Here is a 24,332-nt window from a genome sequence, read left to right on the forward strand (position 1 = left end):
CCCTGCATGCCTGTGAACGACTTGCTTCGGCCTATCAGAAGCTAGCGCGGTCTGTTTTCAGGGGTGCTTTATAGTTTCCTGGTCGGTGACGTCATCCGCCTATGGCGTCTCGTCTCTCCATTGGACTGATTATACACGTGCTTCACGACGCAATCACGCAGGGACGTTCCCACAGCATCTCGACGCAGCTCGAGTTCCCTCTCAGGGAACCAGGGTTACAATGGTAACCTAAGACATTTTCTATCCCACATAAACATATATTCATAGAGCAATAACTGTTAAAGGGCACCTATTATGGAATTTTGAAATTTACCTTTCATGTAGTGTGTAACATAGATCTAAGTGAACAAAAACATCCTGCAAAGTTTGAAATATGAAAGTGCATCGTATATAAAGTTATTGTCTTTCAAAAGTAAGAGTCGACTCTGAGTCATTTTTATGAATCGTTAGAAGACCGAAGCTTTTTCTCTGACTAGATGACGTCAACTTGTCAAGTTATTTGAATACGATACGCCCACTTATTGCGCTCCAAGGCCAGGGAAAACTTGAAAACCTCATGGCGACGAGACGCTAGGTGTGTTGGACATCGGCTGCGGCTACTGTCTATGGATGTAACCGATCGGTGAGAGTAGCCGCGTGCAGGCGGGGAGGAGCTGCAAACGGAGACGTGAAGTCGGACTCTTTCTGGTTCTCGTGATGACCGCTCACGTGGTGTTTGCATACTTTACCACAGCTGAAGTGAAATAAATGCAATATTTGCCTAATAATACACAGATGTTTCTGAGACATTTTCATTCAATACTTTATGTACTGCTTTATACAGCGTCTGTTTGAACAAGAATACAGTTCAACATAAGCTACTATCAATGAAGTGGAGTCTACGTTTTTTAATCAGTTTTAATTTGATAAACATGACAATATAACATCGCAACTACATGAAAAGAGTGTTTACTGTTATAAAAAACGGATTTGTGAGCTTTAGAGGAACTAAAGGTGTTCGAAATAAACACGCAAGCTGCATGAAGTCGAACAAGCCTGCTGTGTTCTGAAGTGCGACACAAAAGCAAACTTTTTCTGCAGAGTAACGTTATACTGATCACAACTGACTGGGTTATCTGACCAATCACCGCAGAATAGCGTCACGCAAAGGAGGGGTTTGAAAAAATGAGTCGTTGAACGAATCATTTGGGAGTCGGTGAGCAAATCAGGTAAAAATAAATGCATATTATATGACAACAAAAGTGTTTTTTGTCATTGCATGCATGTAAAACTGTTGTTGGGGACTCCCAAAACAACATTAGGAACATTTTAAATGTCATAATAGGTGCCCTTTAAAATACTAACCAGTCATTGTGTTATGACTATATGTTCATGTTGGATAGAAAACTAGTGCTAGTGTTTTGCCGTGTTTTCATAGAGTTAGTGTATGTAGAAAAAGTTGCATTTTTAAATGTAGACTTAGAGTTTTAAACATAACATAACATGAACATATTCTGCACTGAAGTGTTTAAACCACAGGATGTGACCTCACTATCACACTGCAAACACAGCTGACAACAAGAGATGAAACAAAAACACCTCCTTAAAGATTTTCCTGTGTGGTTTCTGTATATATGCTCCAGCTCGCTTTTTGCAAAACTCTACACACATTCACTCACATTTTGCACTGCAATGCACTTGAGCTACAAAACAGTAAACACAAGCTGTAACACGTCTAGAGTTAAACACAACTACAACACATCTAGAGTTAAACACAACTACAACACATCTAGAGTTAAACACAACTACAACACATCTAGAGTTAAACACAACTACAACACATCTAGAGTTAAACACAACTACAACACATCTAGAGTTAAACACAACTACAACACAAAATAGGGCCCTATCTTGCACCCAGCGCAATTGACTTTGTACACCGTGTGTACAATGTGTCATTCCTATTTTGCACCCACGCACAGCGGACTTTTCCCTCCACAGACGCATGTCGGTAAACTAGCAAATGCATTTGCACTCCGGCGCAAATGTATTTTGCAGGTTTAGAAAACAATTCCACCACAGACCAGGAAAAACCTAGTCTAAAGTCAGTGGGGCGTTATTCATATGCTATTTTAAGGGTGCATGCTTGGCCAAAATATAGCATGTGCACAACGCACATACACTTTGCTTATCTCATCTACACACAGATGCAGCAGTTCTCATTTTTAGAAAACCATACATTATTACAAGGAAAAATATTAACATGAGGGAAATCATTTTTGTGTCCATGAAGATGTGAAAAAATAAATCTAGCTTACACATTTGCCCAAATTATTATATGTCTGTTTAACCGAAGCTAATCTGGGTGTGTTTCTCCATCCCCAATGTCACTTCTCTGTGTTTTACGGCCCTGGCGAGAACGTCGGTCTCCTTGGCTGTGAACCGCTCCTGGCAAATCCGCCGTTATAATAGCAATCCGCCATGGAACAAGCATGCCTGCTCTTAGAGGGAATGTGAGATGACGCTCTGATTGGTTTATTTCACGTTACGCCCAAACCACACCTATGAGTGATGAAGCTACTTCAGACCAACCCCTTTTAGATTTGCGTCGAACGCAAGAGTAATTTATCCCGCCGGTATAATAGCAACAGCGCCCGAGATCATAAAGTTACTTGCGTTTCGCGCTTGATACTTGCGTTTCAGATCGTTAAATAGGGCCCCTAGAGTTAAACACAACTACAACACAACTAGAGTTAAACACAACTGCAACACAACTAGAGTTAAACACAACTGCAACACAACTAGAGTTAAACACAACTACAACACAACTAGAGTTAAACACATCTGCAACACAACTAGAGTTAAACACAACTGCAACACAACTAGAGTTAAACACAACTACAACACAACAAGAGTTAAACACAACTGCAACACAACTAGAGTTAAACACAACTGCAACACAACTAGAGTTAAACACAACTAGAGTTAAACACAACTACAACACAACTAGAGTTAAACACAACTGCAACACAACTAGAGTTAAACACAACTACAACACAACTAGAGTTAAACACAACTACAACACAACTAGAGTTAAACACAACTGCAACACAACTAGAGTTAAACACAACTGCAACACAACTAGAGTTAAACACAACTAGAGTTAAACACAACTACAACACAACTAGAGTTAAACACAACTGCAACACAACTAGAGTTAAACACAACTACAACACAACTAGAGTTAAACACAACTACAACACAACTAGAGTTAAACACAACTGCAACACAACTAGAGTTAAACACAACTGCAACACAACTAGAGTTAAACACAACTGCAACACAACTAGAGTTAAACACAACTGCACTCAACTACAACACAACTAGAGTTAAACACAACTGCAACACAACTAGAGTTAAACACAACTGCAACACAACTAGAGTTAAACACAACTGCAACACAACTAGAGTTAAACACAACTGCAACACAACTAGAGTTAAACACAACTGCAACACAACCAACACAACTGCAACACAACTAGAGTTAAACACAACTACAACACAACTAGAGTTAAACACAACTGCAACACAACTAGAGTTAAACACAACTACAACACAACTAGAGTTAAACACAACTGCAACACAACTAGAGTTAAACAACTGCAACACAACTAGAGTTAAACACAACTGCAACACAACTAGAGTTAAACACAACTACAACACAACTAGAGTTAAACACAACTGCAACACAACTAGAGTTAAACACAACTGCAACACAACTAGAGTTAAACACAACTACAACACAAAATAGGGCCCTATCTTGCACCCAGCGCAATTGACTTTGTACACCGTGTGTACAATGTGTCATTCCTATTTTGCACCCACGCACAGCGGACTTTTCCCTCCACAGACGCATGTCGGTAAACTAGCAAATGCATTTGCACTCCGGCGCAAATGTATTTTGCAGGTTTAGAAAACAATTCCACCACAGACCAGGAAAAACCTAGTCTAAAGTCAGTGGGGCGTTATTCATATGCTATTTTAAGGGTGCATGCTTGGCCATAATATAGCATGTGCACAACGCACATACACTTTGCTTATCTCATCTACACACAGATGCAGCAGTTCTCATTTTTAGAAAACCATACATTATTACAAGGAAAAATATTAACATGAGGGAAATCATTTTTGTGTCCATGAAGATGTGAAAAAATAAATCTAGCTTACACATTTGCCCAAATTATTATATGTCTGTTTAACCGAAGCTAATCTGGGTGTGTTTCTCCATCCCCAATGTCACTTCTCTGTGTTTTACGGCCCTGGCGAGAACGTCGGTCTCCTTGGCTGTGAACCGCTCCTGGCAAATCCGCCGTTATAATAGCAATCCGCCATGGAACAAGCATGCCTGCTCTTAAAGGGAATGTGAGATGACGCTCTGATTGGTTTATTTCACGTTACGCCCAAACCACACCTATGAGTGATGAAGCTACTTCAGACCAACCCCTTTTAGATTTGCGTCGAACGCAAGAGTCATTTATCCCGCCGGTATAATAGCAACAGCGCCCGAGATCATAAAGTTACTTGCGTTTCGCGCTTGATACTTGCGTTTCAGATCGTTAAATAGGGCCCCTAGAGTTAAACACAACTACAACACAACTAGAGTTAAACACAACTGCAACACAACTAGAGTTAAACACAACTGCAACACAACTAGAGTTAAACACAACTACAACACAACTAGAGTTAAACACATCTGCAACACAACTAGAGTTAAACACAACTGCAACACAACTAGAGTTAAACACAACTACAACACAACAAGAGTTAAACACAACTGCAACACAACTAGAGTTAAACACAACTGCAACACAACTAGAGTTAAACACAACTAGAGTTAAACACAACTACAACACAACTAGAGTTAAACACAACTGCAACACAACTAGAGTTAAACACAACTACAACACAACTAGAGTTAAACACAACTACAACACAACTAGAGTTAAACACAACTGCAACACAACTAGAGTTAAACACAACTGCAACACAACTAGAGTTAAACACAACTGCAACACAACTAGAGTTAAACACAACTACAACACAACTAGAGTTAAACACAACTGCAACACAACTAGAGTTAAACACAACTGCAACACAACTAGAGTTAAACACAACTGCAACACAACTAGAGTTAAACACATCTGCAACACAACTAGAGTTAAACACAACTGCAACACAACTAGAGTTAAACACAACTGCAACACAACTAGAGTTAAACACAACTGCAACACAACTAGAGTTAAACACAACTACAACTACAACTACAACTAGAGTTAAACACAACTGCAACACAACTAGAGTTAACACAACTACAACACAACTAGAGTTAAACACAACTGCAACACAACTAGAGTTAAACACAACTGCAACACAACCAACACAACTAGAGTTAAACACAACTGCAACACAACTAGAGTTAAACACAACTACAACACAACTAGAGTTAAACACAACTGCAACACAACTAGAGTTAAACACAACTGCAACACAACTAGAGTTAAACACAACTGCAACACAACCAACACAACTGCAACACAACTAGAGTTAAACACAACTACAACACAACTAGAGTTAAACACAACTGCAACACAACTAGAGTTAAACACAACTACAACACAACTAGAGTTAAACACAACTGCAACACAACTAGAGTTAAACACAACTACAACACAACTAGAGTTAAACACAACTGCAACACAACCAACACAACTGCAACACAACTAGAGTTAAACACAACTACAACACAACTAGAGTTAAACACAACTGCAACACAACTAGAGTTAAACACAACTACAACACAACTAGAGTTAAACACAACTGCAACACAACTAGAGTTAAACACAACTACAACACAACTAGAGTTAAACACAACTGCAACACAACTAGAGTTAAACACAACTGCAACACAACTAGAGTTAAACACAACTGCAACACAACTAGAGTTAAACACAACTGCAACACAACTAGAGTTAAACACAACTGCAACACAACTAGAGTTAAACACAACTGCAACACAACTAGAGTTAAACACAACTGCAACACAACTAGAGTTAAACACATCTGCAACACAACTAGAGTTAAACACAACTGCAACACAACTAGAGTTAAACACAACTGCAACACAACTAGAGTTAAACACAACTACAACTACAACTAGAGTTAAACACAACTGCAACACAACTAGAGTTAAACACAACTGCAACACAACTAGAGTTAAACACAACTGCAACACAACCAACACAACTAGAGTTAAACACAACTGCAACACAACTAGACTTAAACAGGCACACTAGAACCCAGTGTGCCTGTATCTTTCTCTGTTGCTGTTCTATTACAAGATAGAAAGTCTAAGGCCTTCAATAGCCGTACAGCAAACCCATCTAATCTGGTGCCTATTACACGTCAAACTAATATTGCTGTGGGGAAAAGTAAGTCTGTTAAGTTAGCACTTTTAAACATTCGGTCACTTAAAAATAAATCACTTCTAGTCAACGACTTAATAACCACAAACAATCTGGATTTTATGCTTCTAAATGAAACCTGGCTAGAAGACAGCTACAGTGCAACAATCCTCAATGAAGCAGCCCCTCCTAACTTTACTTTTATGAGTGTCTGCAGAGCTATTAAGAGAGGTGGGGGTCTCGCTGCGCTTTATAAAGATATCTATCAATGTAAGCAAATATCATTTGGGAATTACCCGTCTTTCGAATATCTGGGTATTGTGTTAAAAGGTGCTCCACGTGGGCTGGCACTAAATACTTGGGGTTTCGAGTCTGACGACGACACGAGGGCGTGGTTTGTTCGCAAGGTCATGGAGCATGCGCAGTCTACTTGCTCCGGGAATACCGCGAACCTAAAACTTAAAATCGCGCAGAAGCCCTCGTTGCTTAAGTTTCATTTTCACTCAGTTCAAGCACGAATGATATCATAATATTAAACGTAAAAAAAAAACGTAAAAAATTTTGGTAACGCTTTAGATTACAGCCCGGAAAGTACTGCGTAATTAAAATGAAAGTACAGTGTAACTTTCGGTAATTACAGTGTACCTATAAAGTACTTACGTGTAAGTATAGGGGAACAATATGTAAAGTCTTGGGAATAAAGGTGTAACAACCAGGAAAATACTGCGTTATTAAAACGAAATTACAGTGTAACTTTCGGTAATTACAGTGTACCTATAAAGTGCGTACGTGTAAGTATAGGGGAATAATATGTAAAGTTTTGGGAATAAAGGGGTAACAACCAGGAAAATAACAAATTATTTAGGCAAATTATTTAGACTGTAAGTATTCCATGTAGTAACAGGGTAAGTATGACATTGCGGGCTGTAAATTAAAGTGGTGTTTCTTACCCTCTTGTTTCATGTAGTTACAGGGTAAGTATGACATTGCGGGCTGTAAATTAAAGTGGTGTTTCTTACCCTCTTGTTTCATGTAGTTACAGGGTAAGTATGACATTGCGGGCTGTAAATTAAAGTGGTGTTTCTTACCCTCTTGTTTCATGTAGTTACAGGGTAAGTACAATAAAAAACACATGTACACACACAATCTGACATCACTTGGAAAACCTTTATTTGAAAAACAACTTATTTCAAAACAGATTTACAACATATTACACTTCTTATTTATTTAATTTATTTAATTTATTATCATTTTTTTTAAATCAACTTTTCATTTCAAATTCTAAAGTCCTGACAGAAAGTAGCATGTTTTGTCCTTTTTTGTTTCTCTTGCATGGCTTCCTCCTCCTCTTGGTCCTCCTCTTTTTCTATCGTTCCACTGATTATTAGCCTAATCTTAAGGAGTCTTTTTCTATTCTGTATTATGTATTAAAAGAAAATACAGTACACCCAGAAATGTTCTCATAATTTACTCATCTTTTCGCTACCGACCAACTTTCACCAGCGAGTGCATGAGAGTCGGCTTCATAGGGGCGGCTTGAATGGCTTGGCGTTTGGTGAAGCTTTAAGCGTTCATTGCATTCTCGCGGGAGTTTGATGTGAAACGTGCACGAGAACTGGTGTCTCTGTTCTTCTGCATGGTTTGTTTTTCATTATTATTATCTGTTATTGTTTGTATTTTGTTGTGAGCAATAATAAAAACATTAAAAAAAATAATAATTCAACATTGGTTTTTCGGTGCGCTTACGTCACGCTTTAAGCCTCTGTTATACTCCAGTTTGGACGCGTACACGACAGCTGCGCACAGCTCGGACGCGGACAACTTGTATTTATACTTTCTCTCAACCCTCTCATGAACGCGCAGGTGACAGTTGGTCGGAAGCGATAGTCAACAGTTTAAAAATGTAAAATATTTGGTATTTTTCTTACAAACGCTTATCGTTTCACTTCAGAAGAAGAGGAACAAGAGGAGGAGGAAACCAAGCAAGAGAAACAAAGTGCTGTAAATCCGTTTTGAAATAAGTTGTTTTTCAAATAAAGTTTTCCGAGTGATATCAGATTGTGTGTGTACATGTGTTTTTATTGTACTTACCCTGTAACTACATGAAACAAGAGGGTAAGAAGCCCCACTTTAATTTACAGCCCGCAATGTCATACTTACCCTGTAACTACACGGAACAAGAGGGTAAGAAACACCACTTTAATTTACAGCCCGCAATGTCATACTTACCCTGTAACTACATGGAACAAGAGTATATTTTCCCAGCATTTAAAAAAAAAAAAAAGTTGCAATAGTTTTACTTGCCTTGAAACTTAATCAGTGCACCTTTGCAATAATAACAAATTAGCCTACTTTATAAATGCACTGATATGTATCCCGTGATTTAAAAAAAGCCTTTATGTATTTTTGTACACTATTATTACAAAAAGGTGCAGTGTATGTACTCGCTAAATTGCTCCCAAAAGTAAGATTCTAAAATACTTAGTCTAAATAATTTGCCTAAATAATTTGTTATTTTCCTGGTTGTTACCCCTTTATTCCCAAAACTTTACATATTGTTCCCCTATACTTACACGTAAGTACTTTGTAGGTACACTGTAATTACCGAAAGTTACACTGTAATTTCGTTTTAATAACGCAGTATTTTCCTGGTTGTTACACCTTTATTCCCAAGACTTTACATATTGTTCCCCTATACTTACACGTAAGTACTTTATAGGTACACTGTAATTACCGAAAGTTACACTGTACTTTCATTTTAATTACGCAGTACTTTCCGGGCTGTAATCTAAAGCGTTACCAAAATTTTTTTCCCGCGTATTGGCAATAATCTAACTAAGATCAAAACACCTGACACTGTTGCTTGGTGTCAAGGCCCACGTTGTATACGTTTTATGTTTCTCACGCACACACACACACACACACACGCGCAGCCATTCAAAAGTTTTGGGATCGGTAAGATTTGTAATCATTCTAATGCTAATTTGATGCTCAAAAACAGTACTTCTTATCAATCTTGAAAACTTGTGTACGATTTATTTATTTTTATTGATTGATGAATAGAAAGTTTAATTTATTTTAAATAGAATCTTTTGTAACATTATAAATGTCTCTACTGTAACTTGATAATTGTAATGCATCTTTGCTGAATAAAAGTATTGGTTTATTTTATTTACTCACCTTCAAGTTGTTCTAAACTTGTTCTTCTGTTTAACAAGAATGTTGGTAGACATTGACTTCAACACAGCTTACATTTTTCAGTGTAATTTGAGATGAAATTATATTTCACTGGTGTGATGTCAGACCTATTTTAGTGATATTGTAATAAAATTAGTAATAAATTTAACTATATTAACATTGTATTCCCATTTAGCTACATTAAAAGTACTGTTCATGCAAAAGTAAAGTTTCTAGAGAGCAGTTTAAAAATAGAAATGACTCAATCACATCTGTTGGCTTAGATAAAAACATACAAAAACACCTGTCATTACCAGGTTAGGTGTACAAAGCAAGGACACATTTTTTAACTGAATTGCAAACAAACGATTTATTTACAATATGCAAGGGAACCAACATATTTAAGGGAAAAATATGTTTACAATAAATAAATAAATAAATAAATAAAATATACGATTTACAAAAAATTTGTGCTGGGCAATAAATAAGCGCATCCAAAATAATGTGTGCACTATGTATAATTATTTTGTATATATAAATACACAACATACTTGCATATATTTAAGAAAAGTGTTATTTATAAAATATTTATATTTACCGGTATATATAATATACCTCCGAGCAAATGAAAAGGTAGACAACACAATAAAAAGAACAAAGCACATAGCACACAACTCTGTTTGGCAGAGACATACACAAGAACTCGAATCACTACAGAAAACTCATTCCGCTACAAAGAGCTCAGTTCACTACAGAAAACTCATTCCGCTACAAAGAGCTCAGTTCACTACAGAAAACTCATTCCGCTACAAAGAGCTCAGTTCACTACAGAAAACTCATTGCGCTACAAAGAGCTCAGTTCACTACAGAAAACTCATTCCGCTACAAAGAGCTCAGTTCACTACAGAAAACTCATTCCGCTACAAAGAGCTCAGTTCACTACAGAAAACTCATTCCGCTACAAAGAGCTCAGTTCACTACAGAAAACTCATTCCGCTACAAAGAGCTCAGTTCACTACAGAAAACTCATTGCGCTACAAAGAGCTCAGTTCACTACAGAAAACTCATTGCGCTACAAAGAGCTCAGTTCACTACAGAAAACTCATTCCGCTACAAAGAGCTCAGTTCACTACAGAAAACTCATTGCGCTACAAAGAGCTCAGTTCACTACAGAAAACTCATTCCGCTACAAAGAGCTCAGTTCACTACAGAAAACTCATTGCGCTACAAAGAGCTCAGTTCACTACAGAAAACTCATTCCGCTACAAAGAGCTCAGTTCACTACAGAAAACTCATTCCGCTACAAAGAGCTCAGTTCACTACAGAAAACTCATTGCGCTACAAAGAGCTCAGTTCACTACAGAAAACTCATTCCGCTACAAAGAGCTCAGTTCACTACAGAAAACTCATTGCGCTACAAAGAGCTCAGTTCACTACAGAGAGTTCAAATCCGCTCCGGAGAGAAAGCATGAATGAACACGCCATCCTTTTAAACCAGCAAAAGGTAGGAAAAGCACTCGGGGAAAGAAGAGTACAAATATTAGCATAACGCATTTTGCTTGAGTTTGTGGCACACAAACTTCCTCATTTCCACTGCATGGCGTTGTGTCAGTTGGCTGGGACTGATACCTCTGGTCAGGGCAAGAGCATTCTGGACAGATAAATTAAAAATATTGAATGTCACATAAAAGGAGTCATTTTTATGTATTAAAAAAAAATTCTTACAAAAAGAAAAGCTCTGGCTATGAAGCTTTGTAATGCCTTACCAGTAGTACAAAGGCTCCACAATTGTTTCCATCTTTTTGTGATGAAGAGCAGAGACCACCATTTCTCCAGAATCCTCCCAATTCTTTCGTCTTTGTGTACCTCACAGCCATATACTTCCTGAGTAAATAAGTGGAATACATTCAATTATTTACAAGGTAAAAATGAGTATTTCTAATGTGGTCTAGTTCAACTTAAAGGGGACCTATTATGCCCCTTTTTAGGAGATGTTAAATAAGTCTCTGATATCCCCAGAGTGTGTAAATGAAGTTTTAGCACAAATTAGTTTTTTTGCAAAAAAATTAGCTTGCTGTTTCTGTGTTTATCCCTTTAAAACTTTCAAGAAGAGGGCGGGGCTTCAAGAGTTCATACTCCTCAGTCAGGAGGACGCACTGAAAATATCAGAAACTCTCAGTAGCGGTGTTCAGTTTGAACCGGAGTCGGACAACCCTCCTCAGACTCGACGCTCAGTTTGAGCCAGTTTAAGGACTTAAATTTCATTTAAGTTTTTTTCAATGAAAAATTGGTAATGTGATATCAGTCATAAAAAGGGTATCGAACCAGAGACTACCTGTAGGAGGTGGTCTGAGTTTGGTAGCAATGGAACTGTGGCATGATTCACGGGAATGTGAAAGCAACTACTTGGTGCACACTTGTTCAGGAAGTAAAGTAACTGGAAGTTAAGTGACAACGTCAAAACACATGTTCATGATACTGGCGATGATTTTCACAGTGTGTGCAATCAGAGTGGCAAATGAATGGCTTGCAATTAGCCATCTCTATAAAAGAGTCTGTTTGCAAGTAGCAGAAAGCTGCCTTCACACAACCTATAGATCCACGTGTCATTCACTCTGCTGTGCATAATAGCGCCAAAATAATAAAAAAGTATATATTGCACTTCTGTTTTCCATCATGATGCACTGTGATGATACGATATACGCGGGGCGCGCCAGGAACACTCGCACATGAACCTCAACAAATGTGCCCAATATGAAGATCAATATGATGGCCGATAAGCAAGCAGAACTTAGTTCTGTTGGAATGAAAATATGTACAGTATGACACTACACTATGATTAAAAAAACATGTACAGTAACATTACTCAATTTGTAAAAATCCTTTATCTTACCTCCACATATCAACATATGTGACATTGTTCCCTGACAATGAGTCCAGTACTGATACTTCCATATTTGGAACATCTGCTACCAGAAGTATCCAGTGATTGCCCCTCACATGGATTGGAAGGAAAATCCACTTCATTCGGGAGAATGCCATCTTGGAACGAATTTTAAAACGGTTAGTTCCAGTCCAATATTTGTATTGTGTGGCAGAAATCATCAATCAAAAGCTGGGTCACCATTCATAGCCATCTCAGAACAGGCACCATGTAACCATTTTATAAAAGCAATAAGGTCCTCGAGTCTAGTGCTGTATTGTGAATAAGTCAAGGCTGAAGGACGTTGTTAGGCGCGAAGAGTTCACAATACAGCACAGCCTCATGTACCTTATTGCTTACAGACATCAAGAAAAAAAAACTACGAAATGTTTGCAATTCACTTTCATTCAAAAAAAAAAAAAAAAGAAAGTCACTGACTACAGTCAGTAGATACCAACATTATTAAAAATATCATCTTTTGTGTCCAACAAAAGAAAGATACGCAAACAGGTTTGGAACAACATATGGGTGAGTAAATTACAATTTTCATTTTTGGGTGAATTATCCTTTTAACATAGCAAAATATATATATTGTAAGATTTACACTAGTCATAATCACCTTTTCAAACATCCAGGCATCAAATCTGTCACGTTCCCAGAGCACAGGCATGTATGTAGAAATATTGAAACAGCGGTAGCCAGTGTTGGCTTCGATGCTGTTTTCGAGCGTCAACGTGTCCAAATATGCATTTATCACCTGTGACAAACAGTAAAGAAACTTAGTTTTGAAGATTTCAACCTTATTCTTTCCTTTTGACCTATCATGATACTTAATTCTACCTTATCATTTAACCAGTGAGGATGTTTCAGAGATTCAAAATCACTGCTCTCTAACACCTGTCCACAGACGGACAATCTAACTCCACTGTCTACCTCAATCTCATGCTTGCTCAGCTCTGCCAGAAGTGTCTCAGTCTCTGTCAAATAATACCATATTTTATCTTTCAAAATTGCAATTGCAAAATGTAAATTGCAATAACTTTAACATACTACTCACCTGTCAAATCTATTACATCAAAGTCTGTCAACAAGTTCTCCTTCAAAAAACCAGACTGGTCCCCTGTGTCACGTACAACATAAAAAAAAAAAAAGTTACATTGAATGATGCATGTTAACATGGATGCAGACAGCAGTCCTTCCCATAGTAACCTTACCACTGTTTCTTTTCTCAATTCTACTTTTTTTGCCTTTCACCTTTCCTTTTCTATTCCGGGTTGGAAGTACACGCAGTTTCAGCTTGTCATCTTGCTTACTTAGAAGAGGTAGTGAGTCTTCTTTTGGGACAAAGAATTTCATTTTTCCTGTAATTTCATGAATGACTGCAGTTGCATTTAGCAACAACTCATGATCCACACATATGTATGATAGATCCTGGAGAATTTTTAATTTCTCTCGCAGGGCACACTGTGCAGTGGAAACTCCATTTGCCTCTGTGTCTGTCTTCGTACACTGAATGTCATGACAGTCTATGGCAACAGGATGTTCAGTATTGTCCTCGTCATTACATGTCGATGTGGTGCCCACGAGGCTATTGGCGCAGACAGTATCGTCCTTGTCAATCACTTCTTTCACCTTCAAATTTTTATGACTTGACACAACATCCGAGTCAAGAGTGACATATGGACTGCTGATGTAATCTGGACACAACGAGTACCATGAGTTGTCAGTGTGTTTGAAAACAGCAAAAAAATGCTTGCAGGGTAAAAAAGTGGACTTAAAAGATCTGCATTCACATGACGGAAAGCGGTCTTTGTCTCCGAGATCCACAGAGTACCATTCACATGATTGCTCACTCTGGACTTTATAAAGCCCCTTACTCTGCTCTTGAACTTGTTGGGAGGTATAACAACAAGCTGCCTCTAGGTTTTTCAGGCAATGTTGCACAAAGGTTCTTGGACGGTCCCAGAGGAACTCAGGAACATTAGCACTGTAGACCTTGTGTTCACTGCTGTACATGTAATTAAGTTTAGCGTATGAGAGGAGCTGTTCAGGGATGAACTCGGTAACTATTATTTCAACCAAAGATGATACTGTTTTAGTACCCGAAATCTTCAGGTAAAAGCTCTTCAATGAGTTGTTCATTGCTTCAGTGCCATTGTTTGTGGTTACAGACACATTAAATCCATGTGGAGAAAATCCTCTGCACCACCTCTGAAAATAAGAAAAAAGTAATTTAACACGAAGTAAAAGAAAAAAAACTTTCTGATCTCCCTTTACTGTCAATGTACATAAATGCATTACAATTAATTATAAACAATGAAACAAACCATCAAACAAAAATATTCTCAAGGTGGCACTGTTGTAACCCCTACCTCTTTAATATTGAGCCATCTTTTCTCAACATAGTTCTGAACTTCTGTATTACTCTTATACAAGACACTGTCCCTGAGCTTACTTATTGCTGCCTCACATGTTTCTCTATCATGTGCAGAAGCTACACTACGAAGGAGGCCAAGAAGTTCACTGCGATCTTGATCAGATAGATGGTTCTTGCCTGCAACAGGTGCATTACAATGCCTAATTAGTAATTTCTTCAAAATGTTACAACTATTACTATTTAACACACATGTAATTTCTAGCTTTGCCAAGTTCAATAAACTAACATTACATTTTTTTTCATATTATTTCTCTTATAATAAACATTTATTTGTAGGCGAAGTTCCTCAACATATAGCAGCTGAAGTTATAGGGAAAAAATTAACGATTATGACAAATATAATTGTTTATCATTTCCCTTAATATTTTGTTTAATATCAATTACTGCAATGTTAATTAAAATACTAATTTTGTGTGGGGCAATTACATATAATTCTTAATGTAGCCACATTTGAAATGAGCTGAGATTTGATTTCTGTATTATTGCAGTGCCCAAACAGTGAAATCTGCACTTAGCCGCACGGAAAACAAAATTATTACTCATATTAAATTGTCTGAGTTAAATGAAAAAAAAAAAAAACTGAGTTATGATACTGATTTGATCGTAGAGAAAAAAGGTTTAATAAGCAGTGTTGGGAGTAACGCGTTACAAAAGTAATTAATTACTGTAATGCATTGCTTTTTGCTGTAACGCGGTAATGTAAGGCATTACAGGGGGAAAAAAAGTAATATTTTACTCGGTACAAATGTCAGTAACGCGCGTTACAAGCATTGTTAGTTAACCTGGAATAAGGAGTTTTTTCTTCATACAAATTCGCCAAAATCACCGCCAGAGATCAGCAGAGGAGAAACGTCCGCGCAAAATGTTTCACTTTCTGTACGTTAATCAGACAGAGGCGAGATGAGTGAGCCTGCAGCGGATAGTACATTCTCAACAGCGAGAGAGGGAGTTTCTTTTACTGTCTATGGGAGTTTCCAGCGCCGTTTCCATGGCAACTCTGCGCCGCGGCCGCTCCAGTGTTTGAAAGCGACATGAATGTTCAAAGTTCACGCGCACGGCCATTGATTAAACCACGTCAAAATCATGCAGCATTTACAAACATCTAGAATTAGAACATTACTTAAATAAAAATCTCATTAATATTAAATTATACATTTAAAACTGATTTTGGAGATCTATGACTCGTTCATGGACCAAATGGCCTATGCCCACACTACTGCAGTCACTCACAATAATAATTAAAATAAAATAAAAATATTTGGCTTAGTTATTATTCATTAGTTATTTTTATTTTTGCTAAAGTTTAAGCCTAAAGTTTACCCCGGGCTTAAAGTAAAAAGATGTCTGTACCATGCGTCCATGCAAAGTACCATGGTAATATTTGAGGTACCATGGTTATATCTGAGGTAGTATGTACCATGGTAATATGTACGGCAGAATGTACCATAGTTATATCTGAAGTACTAGGGCATGTACCATGTTAAATCTGAGGTACCATACTATGTACCATAGTAACATACTGTACAGTATAGTACTTCAGATATTATCATGGTACCATGATAATATCTGAAGTACTATAAAGTATGTACCATGGTTATATCTGAGGTTCTATGGTATGTACCATGGTAGGTACCATGGTAAATCTGAGGTACCATACTATGTACCATAGTAACATATACAGTACCATGCAATGTACCATGGTACCATGATAATATCTGAAGTACTATATAGTATGTACCATGGTTAGATGTAAGGTACCATGGTACTACCATGGTATACCATGGTATGTACTATAGTACATCATGGTAAAATTTCTTATGGGTCCAAGCTCAGTCGGATACCACATCACCTTCTACTGGATGTGTAATGAGCTAATTGAGCATCATACGCTACATTTAGATTGCAAAATCCATATTGGCAGTTATTTTGGTGAGAGTAACTTAAAAGTAATGCAATAGTAGTGTAATGCCTTACATTTTAAATACAGTAATATTGTAATGTAACGGATTACTTTGAAATGACAGTAACAAGTAATAAATAACGCATTACAGTTTCGAAGTAACTTGCCCAACACTGTTAATAAGACAACTGCTAGACATTCCTGGTCCATCACCACATACATTTTGCGAGAGAGAGAAGAATACTTACTTTCCCTTGTCCAGCGAATCCAGGCTTGCTCTCGATGGAAAGAACACAGGTATTTGTGAGTATTTGGGAAGACCAATTGAAGTGCCTGGTATTCTTGTTCACAATAATCAGTCATGAAATAATTTGGATTCCAGGCATCATTCCATTTTTTAATTAAAGACAAGGCCTCAGAGATCGCCATGGTGGACTCATTTTCACAAATGAACTCTGCAACAGGTTTGTAGCCAACATTTGTCCTGACAACAACTAAAAAAAGTGGCAAGGTATATTTTGTTGTTCTGTATGTGGCATCCAGGAGAACCATGTCTCCATACCGTTTAAGAAGTCTCTGCTGTTCTTGGGACTGATGTACAAACAAAAATGTGTTCTGCATGGTGGACTCCTTTTCTTCACTATTCACACCATCACCATCTTGGGATTTATCATCTATGATTTGGGCCTCTGAGCATTTTCTGAAGTAAAAATGTGCAGCAGGATCATCTTCTTTCCATTTATTCAGCTTTATTTCCAAATTAAGCTGATCAAGACCAGAGTACCTTCCCGCTACTAAAGCCAAATGCACATGGTTTTGAATGGTATGGCTAGTTGGAAAGTAGCACTGATCATGTGACTTTGGGAGGACACAATCCGAAACTGAGAGTTCAGTGTTCACAAACTGCCGAAGCACTTTTTTAAGGAAAGGCACAGATGTAATTCCCAATGACACATACTCTTGAATTTTTTTCTTCACAAGAGGGTGGATATTTCTTGTGTATCCACTTTCTGCCGAAATCTTGTGGTGTTGGTGAGCTGTCTCAAATGGTAAGATGATGTGAATTATTTCAGATGACTCTGCTTCATTTTTCTGTAGAGCTGCTTTCAGAGTGTCCATGACGACTTGTTTTCTCACTTTTGAAGCTCCTTTCTCAATGCTGAATTTGTTGAATCTAGGGGAAAAAAAAATGCTTTGTAAGAATATAATTGATTGAAAGAGTTGCTAAACGAACAAAAAATCCTAATGGTTTGATGTATTTTATAAGAGAATATTCTCTGTAAACCCACTTGGAAATGATATTTATTCAAAAAAATGCTACATAAATATATTGTAGGGCTGCCCCGACTAAAGATATTTCTAGTCAACTAGTAGTTATTCATTTAAGTCATTAGTCAACTTAGCCTCTTCCTGTTGACTAACCTTTGTTTGTATATTTGTTGGCATCCCAAAATAAATTTGAATTCAATGCATTTATTTTCAGGTTATACATTAAAGGGATACTCCACTTTTTTCGGAAATATGCTCATTTTACATCTCCCCCAGAGTTAAACAGTTGAGTTTTACCGTTTTAGAATCCATTCAGCCGAACTCCGGGTCTGACGGTACCACTTTTAGCATAGCTTAGCACAGATCATTGATTCTGATGAGTCCAGTAGCATTTCTTTCAAAATGACCAAAGAGTTTCAATATTTTTCCTATTTAAAACTTGACTCTTCTGTAGTTAAACCGTGTACTAAGATCGACGGAAAATGAAAAGTTGCGATTTTCTAAGCCTATATGACTAGGAACTACTCTCATTCCGGCGTAATAATCAAGGAACTGTGCGGCCGTACCATGGGTGCAGCAGGCGTAATGATATGACGCAGCGCCTGAAAATAGGTCTAATAGGTTAGACAAACTTAGTCCCGGTCACGTTGGAAGAAGTTACCGAGCTGGGGACTATTTTCAGGCGCTGCGTCATATCATTACGCCTGCTGCACCCATGGTACAGACACACAGTTCCTTGATTATTACGCCGGAATGAGAGTAGTTCCTAGCCATATAGGCTTAGAAAATCGCAACTTTTCATTTTCCGTCGATCTTAGTACACGGTTTAACTACAGAAGAGTCAAGTTTTAAATAGGAAAAATATTTAAACTCTTTGGTCATTTTGAAAGAAATGCTACTGGACTAATCAGAATCAATGATCTGTGCTAAGCTATGCTAAAAGTGGTACCGTCAGACCCGGAGTTCGGCTGAATGGATTCTAAAACGGTAAAACTCAACTGTTTAACTCTGGGGGAGATGTAAAATGAGCTTATTTCCGAAAAAAGTGGAGTATCCCTTTAAAACCATCAGTAGGTTAAAAAAAATGGTGTTAACTTAATACAGAATATGTACTTTGTGTTTTAAAATATTTCTAGACAAATCCAATTTGGCTATTGAAGTTAAAGTTTCCCAACACTTTTGTACAGAAGCAATGTAGCTTACCTTCTAATATACCTAATAAAAAGTTTGGCTGTGCAGCCAACTTTTTTGGTTGTTTGAATGTACATTCTCTTCCTTTTGCCAGAATATATATGCTCATCCTCTGAAAAGAGCTGAAATATATGCAAAAGTGTTAACAGAAAAGTATGCTTTTGAAAATTGTGCATTAGTTACCCTAAATGAAAAAAGAAATCCCCTGAATCTTACCTCCTGAGTTTTGCAATTCTTTCGTGGATTTCCATACTGACAGCAATGAATTACTCTGTTTGTGACAGCAAGAGGTACATCCTCAGAAAAATCTTCCACCTGCCAAACCAGACGATGCGGCCCCTTTTCTTTCTTTCTTTTATCATCAGACCTACAAATAAAAGCAAGCAATTAAAGACAAGAAATTGTAATAATAATCTTCAGTTCTCTAAAAGCAACCAAAACATCTCTTATTCTCATCCTTACCAAGCGATGAAAGACGTCAGAGTCTCTCTCTTGTGGCATTCTAGCACAGTGTTGAGGTCAGCTTTGTTGGTGATGAAGCCAGACACATGGGTTTTTGAAATGTTCAGTACATTAAAACAATCAGGGAGCCATTCTGTGGCAAAAAATTTAGTAAGGTAATCTGTAAATAAGGACTAGGGAGAACATGGTGCATTTGAAGAAACTTTTGAACTTGAAATAGCATATTCTATGGTAATTCTTACCTGGAGTAATTATGGTCTGGTCTGCCATAATGCACACAAAACAGAAGGCCTAAAAAACATAACAATGTGATAACAGATTCTTACCATAGCATAGCCTAACGTTACATTATATGTGCTCTTTAATTGAGTCTTCAATAATTCTACTATAAAGACTATATTAACAATAATATACGAGACAAGCATCTTGAAAGAGACACCTATCATAGTATAAAACATTATTCCCAATTGTCAATATGTAATAACGTTTCAGTCTACAATTATTCTATTAATTATTATAAAAGAGAATATTTAAACAAACCGTTAAGCATTAAAGTAGTAAAGTCATTCCGTCATTGGCAGTTAAATTAAATTTCGCGGTATTCCCGGAGCAAACCATAGATAGTAAAAGGAAGGAGCAAACAAAGTAGACTGCGCATGCTCCATGACCTTGCGAACAAACCACGCCCTCGTGTTGTCGTCAGACTCGAAACCCCAAGTATTTAGTCTGAGCCGCTCCACGTGTGGCATACAGTAGGTTTATTACAGAAAGAGATTTAAGGAAGAGTCGACTACGCCACCCTGGTCACTAAACCAGAGAAGTATCCTAATGAGGACACACAGGTTCGGTGTTTCCCTTACACAGAAAATTGGAGACGTGGGTATAAGAAAATACAACAATATTCTTTATTGGACAAATGTAAAATATTAAAATATGCGGCAATTGGAATCAATCATCACTCCACACACATACGCACAAACACACACACACACAATAACAATACAGACTTATCAGGACTTGTGATTACCGGAAGCAGGATGAGCTAGCGCCAAACTTCTCCACATCAGCAATGGTCGAGAAGCACAAACACGTGCACTACACTGCACCCTCACATCAACCAAGATCAATCCCTATAGGTTATAGACCACACACACACGGTGCATCAGGCCCCACCACCAAAATAGAGCAACTAGCTCTCCTGCTCCGGACTCACAGTGCCTGAAAGACAAGAAAAACAAATTACAACACAAGAAATAGTTTACAAGAATACTAATTTACAAGGCACAACCACAATACCCAATATCACAAAACAAAATATATGATCCACTCAAACCTGTAGTTATGGGTTTCAGTAAGGTTTTCAGTGCATTGGTTTACAGTCACCAGCCTGTCCCAGCTTCACAGGCCGGCCAACACCCACAACCCTCTTTCCTCTGACAGGCTGAGGATCACTCACAAAATTATTAAGTAATGCAAATATTATTCACAAAAGGAATACAGGGCGAACCCATAAAAGATCAAAAACAAACAAAATAAATGAAGTTAAATTGTCCCAATAATAAAGCAAACTAACTCAAAAATATATTGAATGCTGGGCGTGCTCACATGAGAGCCACTACTGGCCAGCAGGTTATTGAAATAAAACAATAAACAAAAGTAAAAGATATTGGGAACAAAACAGCAGCAATGAAAGTCCCAATCCGAGCAGCAGTCTTCACGTACTTTTATAACGGCAGATTCATTCACCAACATGCGGCGATCGCGTCATTCGTCCGGCAGCAACAGAGTGAGAACCAAATAATATCAAGGCGAGCAGAAAGCCAAACAGCAATACACCAGCGAGGATTATTGCAGTAGTATGACGTGTGTTTGTATACGGCAAACGGCGCGCGTTCACCAACCACTGTAAACACTCAGCTTGAACACGCACTTCTCCACAAGCCGCACAGCACCTCCAGCCAGAATGAAAACACAACGACTGCAAACACTCAGCACCACCTGTGCTTATCCACAAACCGCACGGCAACTCCAGCCAGGATGAACGCAGAGAATTGAAGTGCCAGCGAAACAGTCACACATCAACGCAATGTCCGGTGGCCAAACAGCCACCTTGATATACCCGTATGAATGAGACGCTGATTACCTGCGGGCCTCTAGGGCGGAGTCAACATGCAAACGAGGTGCTACCCAACAGCAGCACTTCACTACACACGCATTTTACTTATCATTATTTACAGGCCTCCAAAATACTCTCCAGCCTTTGCTGAGGACTTTACAGAACTGTTATCAACAATTACCTCAGAGTTTGACTGTTTCGCCATTGCTGGAGATTTTAACATTCACATAGATAGTGCAGAAAACAATATGGCAAAAGAAATCAAAACTGTTTTAAAAACTTTTGATCTGACTCAGCATGCACATGATTTACTTATCAGTAAGGGTCTAAACATTTCATCGATTGTTATTAAGGATGTAGCACTGTCTGATAATTTCTGTATTTTCTTTGATATATTGATCTCTCCTGCCACTGAAGCTAGATCTGTGTCTGTCAAGAAGAGATGCTTAAATGAGAACACTGGTGTCCTATTTATGAAGGCTATATCCTTAACACCAAGCATATCTGCAGACTCTGTTGATTTTCTCCTTGATTCTTTTAACTCAAAAGTTAAAGGTGTAATTGATGATATTGCTCCTGTGAAAGTCAGGAAGAAGAGTGGCAGACAAAAAGCACCTTGGAGAAACTCAACAGCAGTGCAAAATATGAAAAGACAATGCAGAAAAGCAGAGCGCATGTGGCGGAAGACAAAACTTGTAGTCCATTATAACATCTACAAAGACAGCCTTCATGCTTTCAATATGGAACTAGGCAAAGCTAGACAGACTTTCTTCTCAAATATTATAAACAGCAATTTAAACAACACACGCACTCTTTTTGCTACTGTAGAGAGACTGACAAACCCCCCAAGCCAGATTCCCAGTGAAATGCTCTCAGACAACAAGTGCAGTGAGTTTGCTTCTTTCTTCTCTGAGAAAATCAATAATATCAGAAAGGTGATCAGCACATCCTTGAGTTGCACTGGGGTCAGACAGATCAGACCACCTGAGAAAGTAGTTACTATGTCTGATTTCAAAGAAATTGATGGCAAAATTTTGGAAGAAACCGTACAGCACCTTAAAACATCAACCTGTGTTCTTGACACACTTCCCACATCGTTTTTCAAAAGTGTGTTAAACAGTTTAGAAGCAGATCTTCTAGAAGTGGTAAATGCTTCACTTCTCTCTGGGAGTTTTCCAAACTCCCTAAAAACTGCAGTTGTCAAGCCCCTCCTGAAAAAGAGCAATCTGGATAAGACCATATTAAGCAACTATAGACCGATCTCAAATCTTCCTTTCATAGGCAAGATCATTGAAAAAGTTGTCTTCAATCAGCTGAACAAATTCTTATGCTCGAACGGATACTTTGACAATTTTCAATCTGGTTTCCGACCGCACCACAGCACAGAGACAGCGCTCATAAAGATAATAAACGATATTCGCTTAAATACTGATTCAGGCAAATTATCAGTGCTGGTGCTACTCGACCTCAGTGCTGCATTTGACACTGTCGATCATAACATACTTCTGGACAGGCTGGAAAACTGGGTGGGGCTTTCTGGGATAGTCCTAAAATGGTTCAGGTCATACTTAGATGGGAGAGGTTATTATATGAGTATAGGAGACCATAAGTCTGAGTGGACATCCATGACATGCGGAGTCCCTCAAGGCTCAATTCTTGCGCCACTCCTGTTCAACCTGTATATGCACCCAATGAGCCAAATAATGAGAAAGAACCAAATCTCTTACCACAGCTATGCAGACGACACACAGCTCTACTTAGCCCTATCGCCCAACGATTACAGCCCCATTGACTCCCTGTGCCAATGCATTGATGAAGTCAACAGTTGGATGTGTCAAAACTTTCTTCAGTTAAACAAAGACAAAACTGAAGTCATTGCGTTTGGAAACAAAGATGAAGTTCTCAAGGTGAACGCATACCTTCACTCTAGGGGTCAAACAACTAAACATCAAGTCAGGAATCTTGGTGTGACACTAGAGTCAGACCTTAGTTTCAGTATTCATGTCAAAGCAATAACTAAATCAGCATACTATCATCTGAAAAATATTGCAATAATTAGATGCTTTGTTTCCAGACAAGACTTAGAGAAACTTGTGCATGCTTTCATCACCAGCAGGGTGGATTACTGTAATGGACTCCTCACTGGCCTTCCCAAAAAGACCATAAGACAGTTGCAGCTCATACAGAACGCTGCCGCCAGGATTCTGAGCAGAACCAGAAAATATGAACACATCACACCAGTCCTCAGGTCTTTACACTGGCTCCCAGTTACATTTAGGATTGATTTTAAAGTATTATTACTGGTATATAAATCATTCAATGGCCTAGGACCTCAATACATTGCAGATATGCTCACTGAATATAAACCCAACAGATCACTCAGATCATTAGGATCATATCAGCTAGAAATACCCAAG

General features: G+C 38.1%; 1 protein-coding gene and 1 long non-coding RNA gene across 3 annotated transcripts; both read right to left on the bottom strand.

Annotated features, from left to right (window-relative positions):
- Positions 1 to 10,232: 10,232 nt before the first annotated feature.
- LOC311277132 (uncharacterized protein) lies at positions 10,233 to 18,047 on the bottom strand. Of its 2 annotated transcripts, XM_084387314.1 has the most exons (7): positions 17,126 to 18,047; positions 13,755 to 14,751; positions 13,598 to 13,660; positions 13,160 to 13,297; positions 12,511 to 12,659; positions 11,384 to 11,501; positions 10,494 to 11,268 (listed from the first exon to the last, which is right to left on the bottom strand). In XM_084387314.1, exons 2-4 carry the CDS (start codon positions 14,680 to 14,682, stop codon positions 13,188 to 13,190), a joined length of 1,101 nt encoding a protein of 366 aa, XP_084243440.1. In that variant the 5' UTR covers positions 14,683 to 14,751; positions 17,126 to 18,047; the 3' UTR covers positions 10,494 to 11,268; positions 11,384 to 11,501; positions 12,511 to 12,659; positions 13,160 to 13,187. The 2 variants fall into 2 exon arrangements, with proteins under 2 accessions (XP_084243439.1, XP_084243440.1); XM_084387313.1 differs by lacking the exon at positions 17,126 to 18,047 and having other exon boundaries at positions 10,233 to 11,268; positions 13,755 to 15,149.
- Positions 18,048 to 19,349: 1,302 nt separating this feature from the next.
- On the bottom strand, positions 19,350 to 20,579 carry LOC311277444. The gene is made up of 5 exons (XR_014625259.1): positions 20,340 to 20,579; positions 20,042 to 20,090; positions 19,800 to 19,932; positions 19,554 to 19,704; positions 19,350 to 19,459 (listed from the first exon to the last, which is right to left on the bottom strand). It is a non-coding gene; the product is annotated as an uncharacterized lncRNA (long non-coding RNA).
- Positions 20,580 to 24,332: the final 3,753 nt, after the last annotated feature.

Source organism: Rutilus rutilus, assembly GCF_951802725.1.
Source record: "Rutilus rutilus genome assembly, chromosome: 18".
Taxonomy (NCBI): domain Eukaryota; kingdom Metazoa; phylum Chordata; class Actinopteri; order Cypriniformes; family Leuciscidae; genus Rutilus; species Rutilus rutilus.

Excerpts from the sequence above, each read along its gene's own strand:
- LOC311277132 (XM_084387313.1), bottom strand. The coding sequence starts at position 14,838 with ATGCATTTATGTACATTGACAGTAAAGGGAGATCAGAAAGTTTTTTTT. Across the intron at positions 13,661-13,754 it reads AATTGAGAAAAGAAACAGTG|GGGACCAGTCTGGTTTTTTG; the intron begins GTAAGGTTACTA and ends TACGTGACACAG. Across the intron at positions 13,298-13,597 it reads TGATGTAATAGATTTGACAG|GTGATAAATGCATATTTGGA; the intron begins GTGAGTAGTATG and ends TGTTTGTCACAG.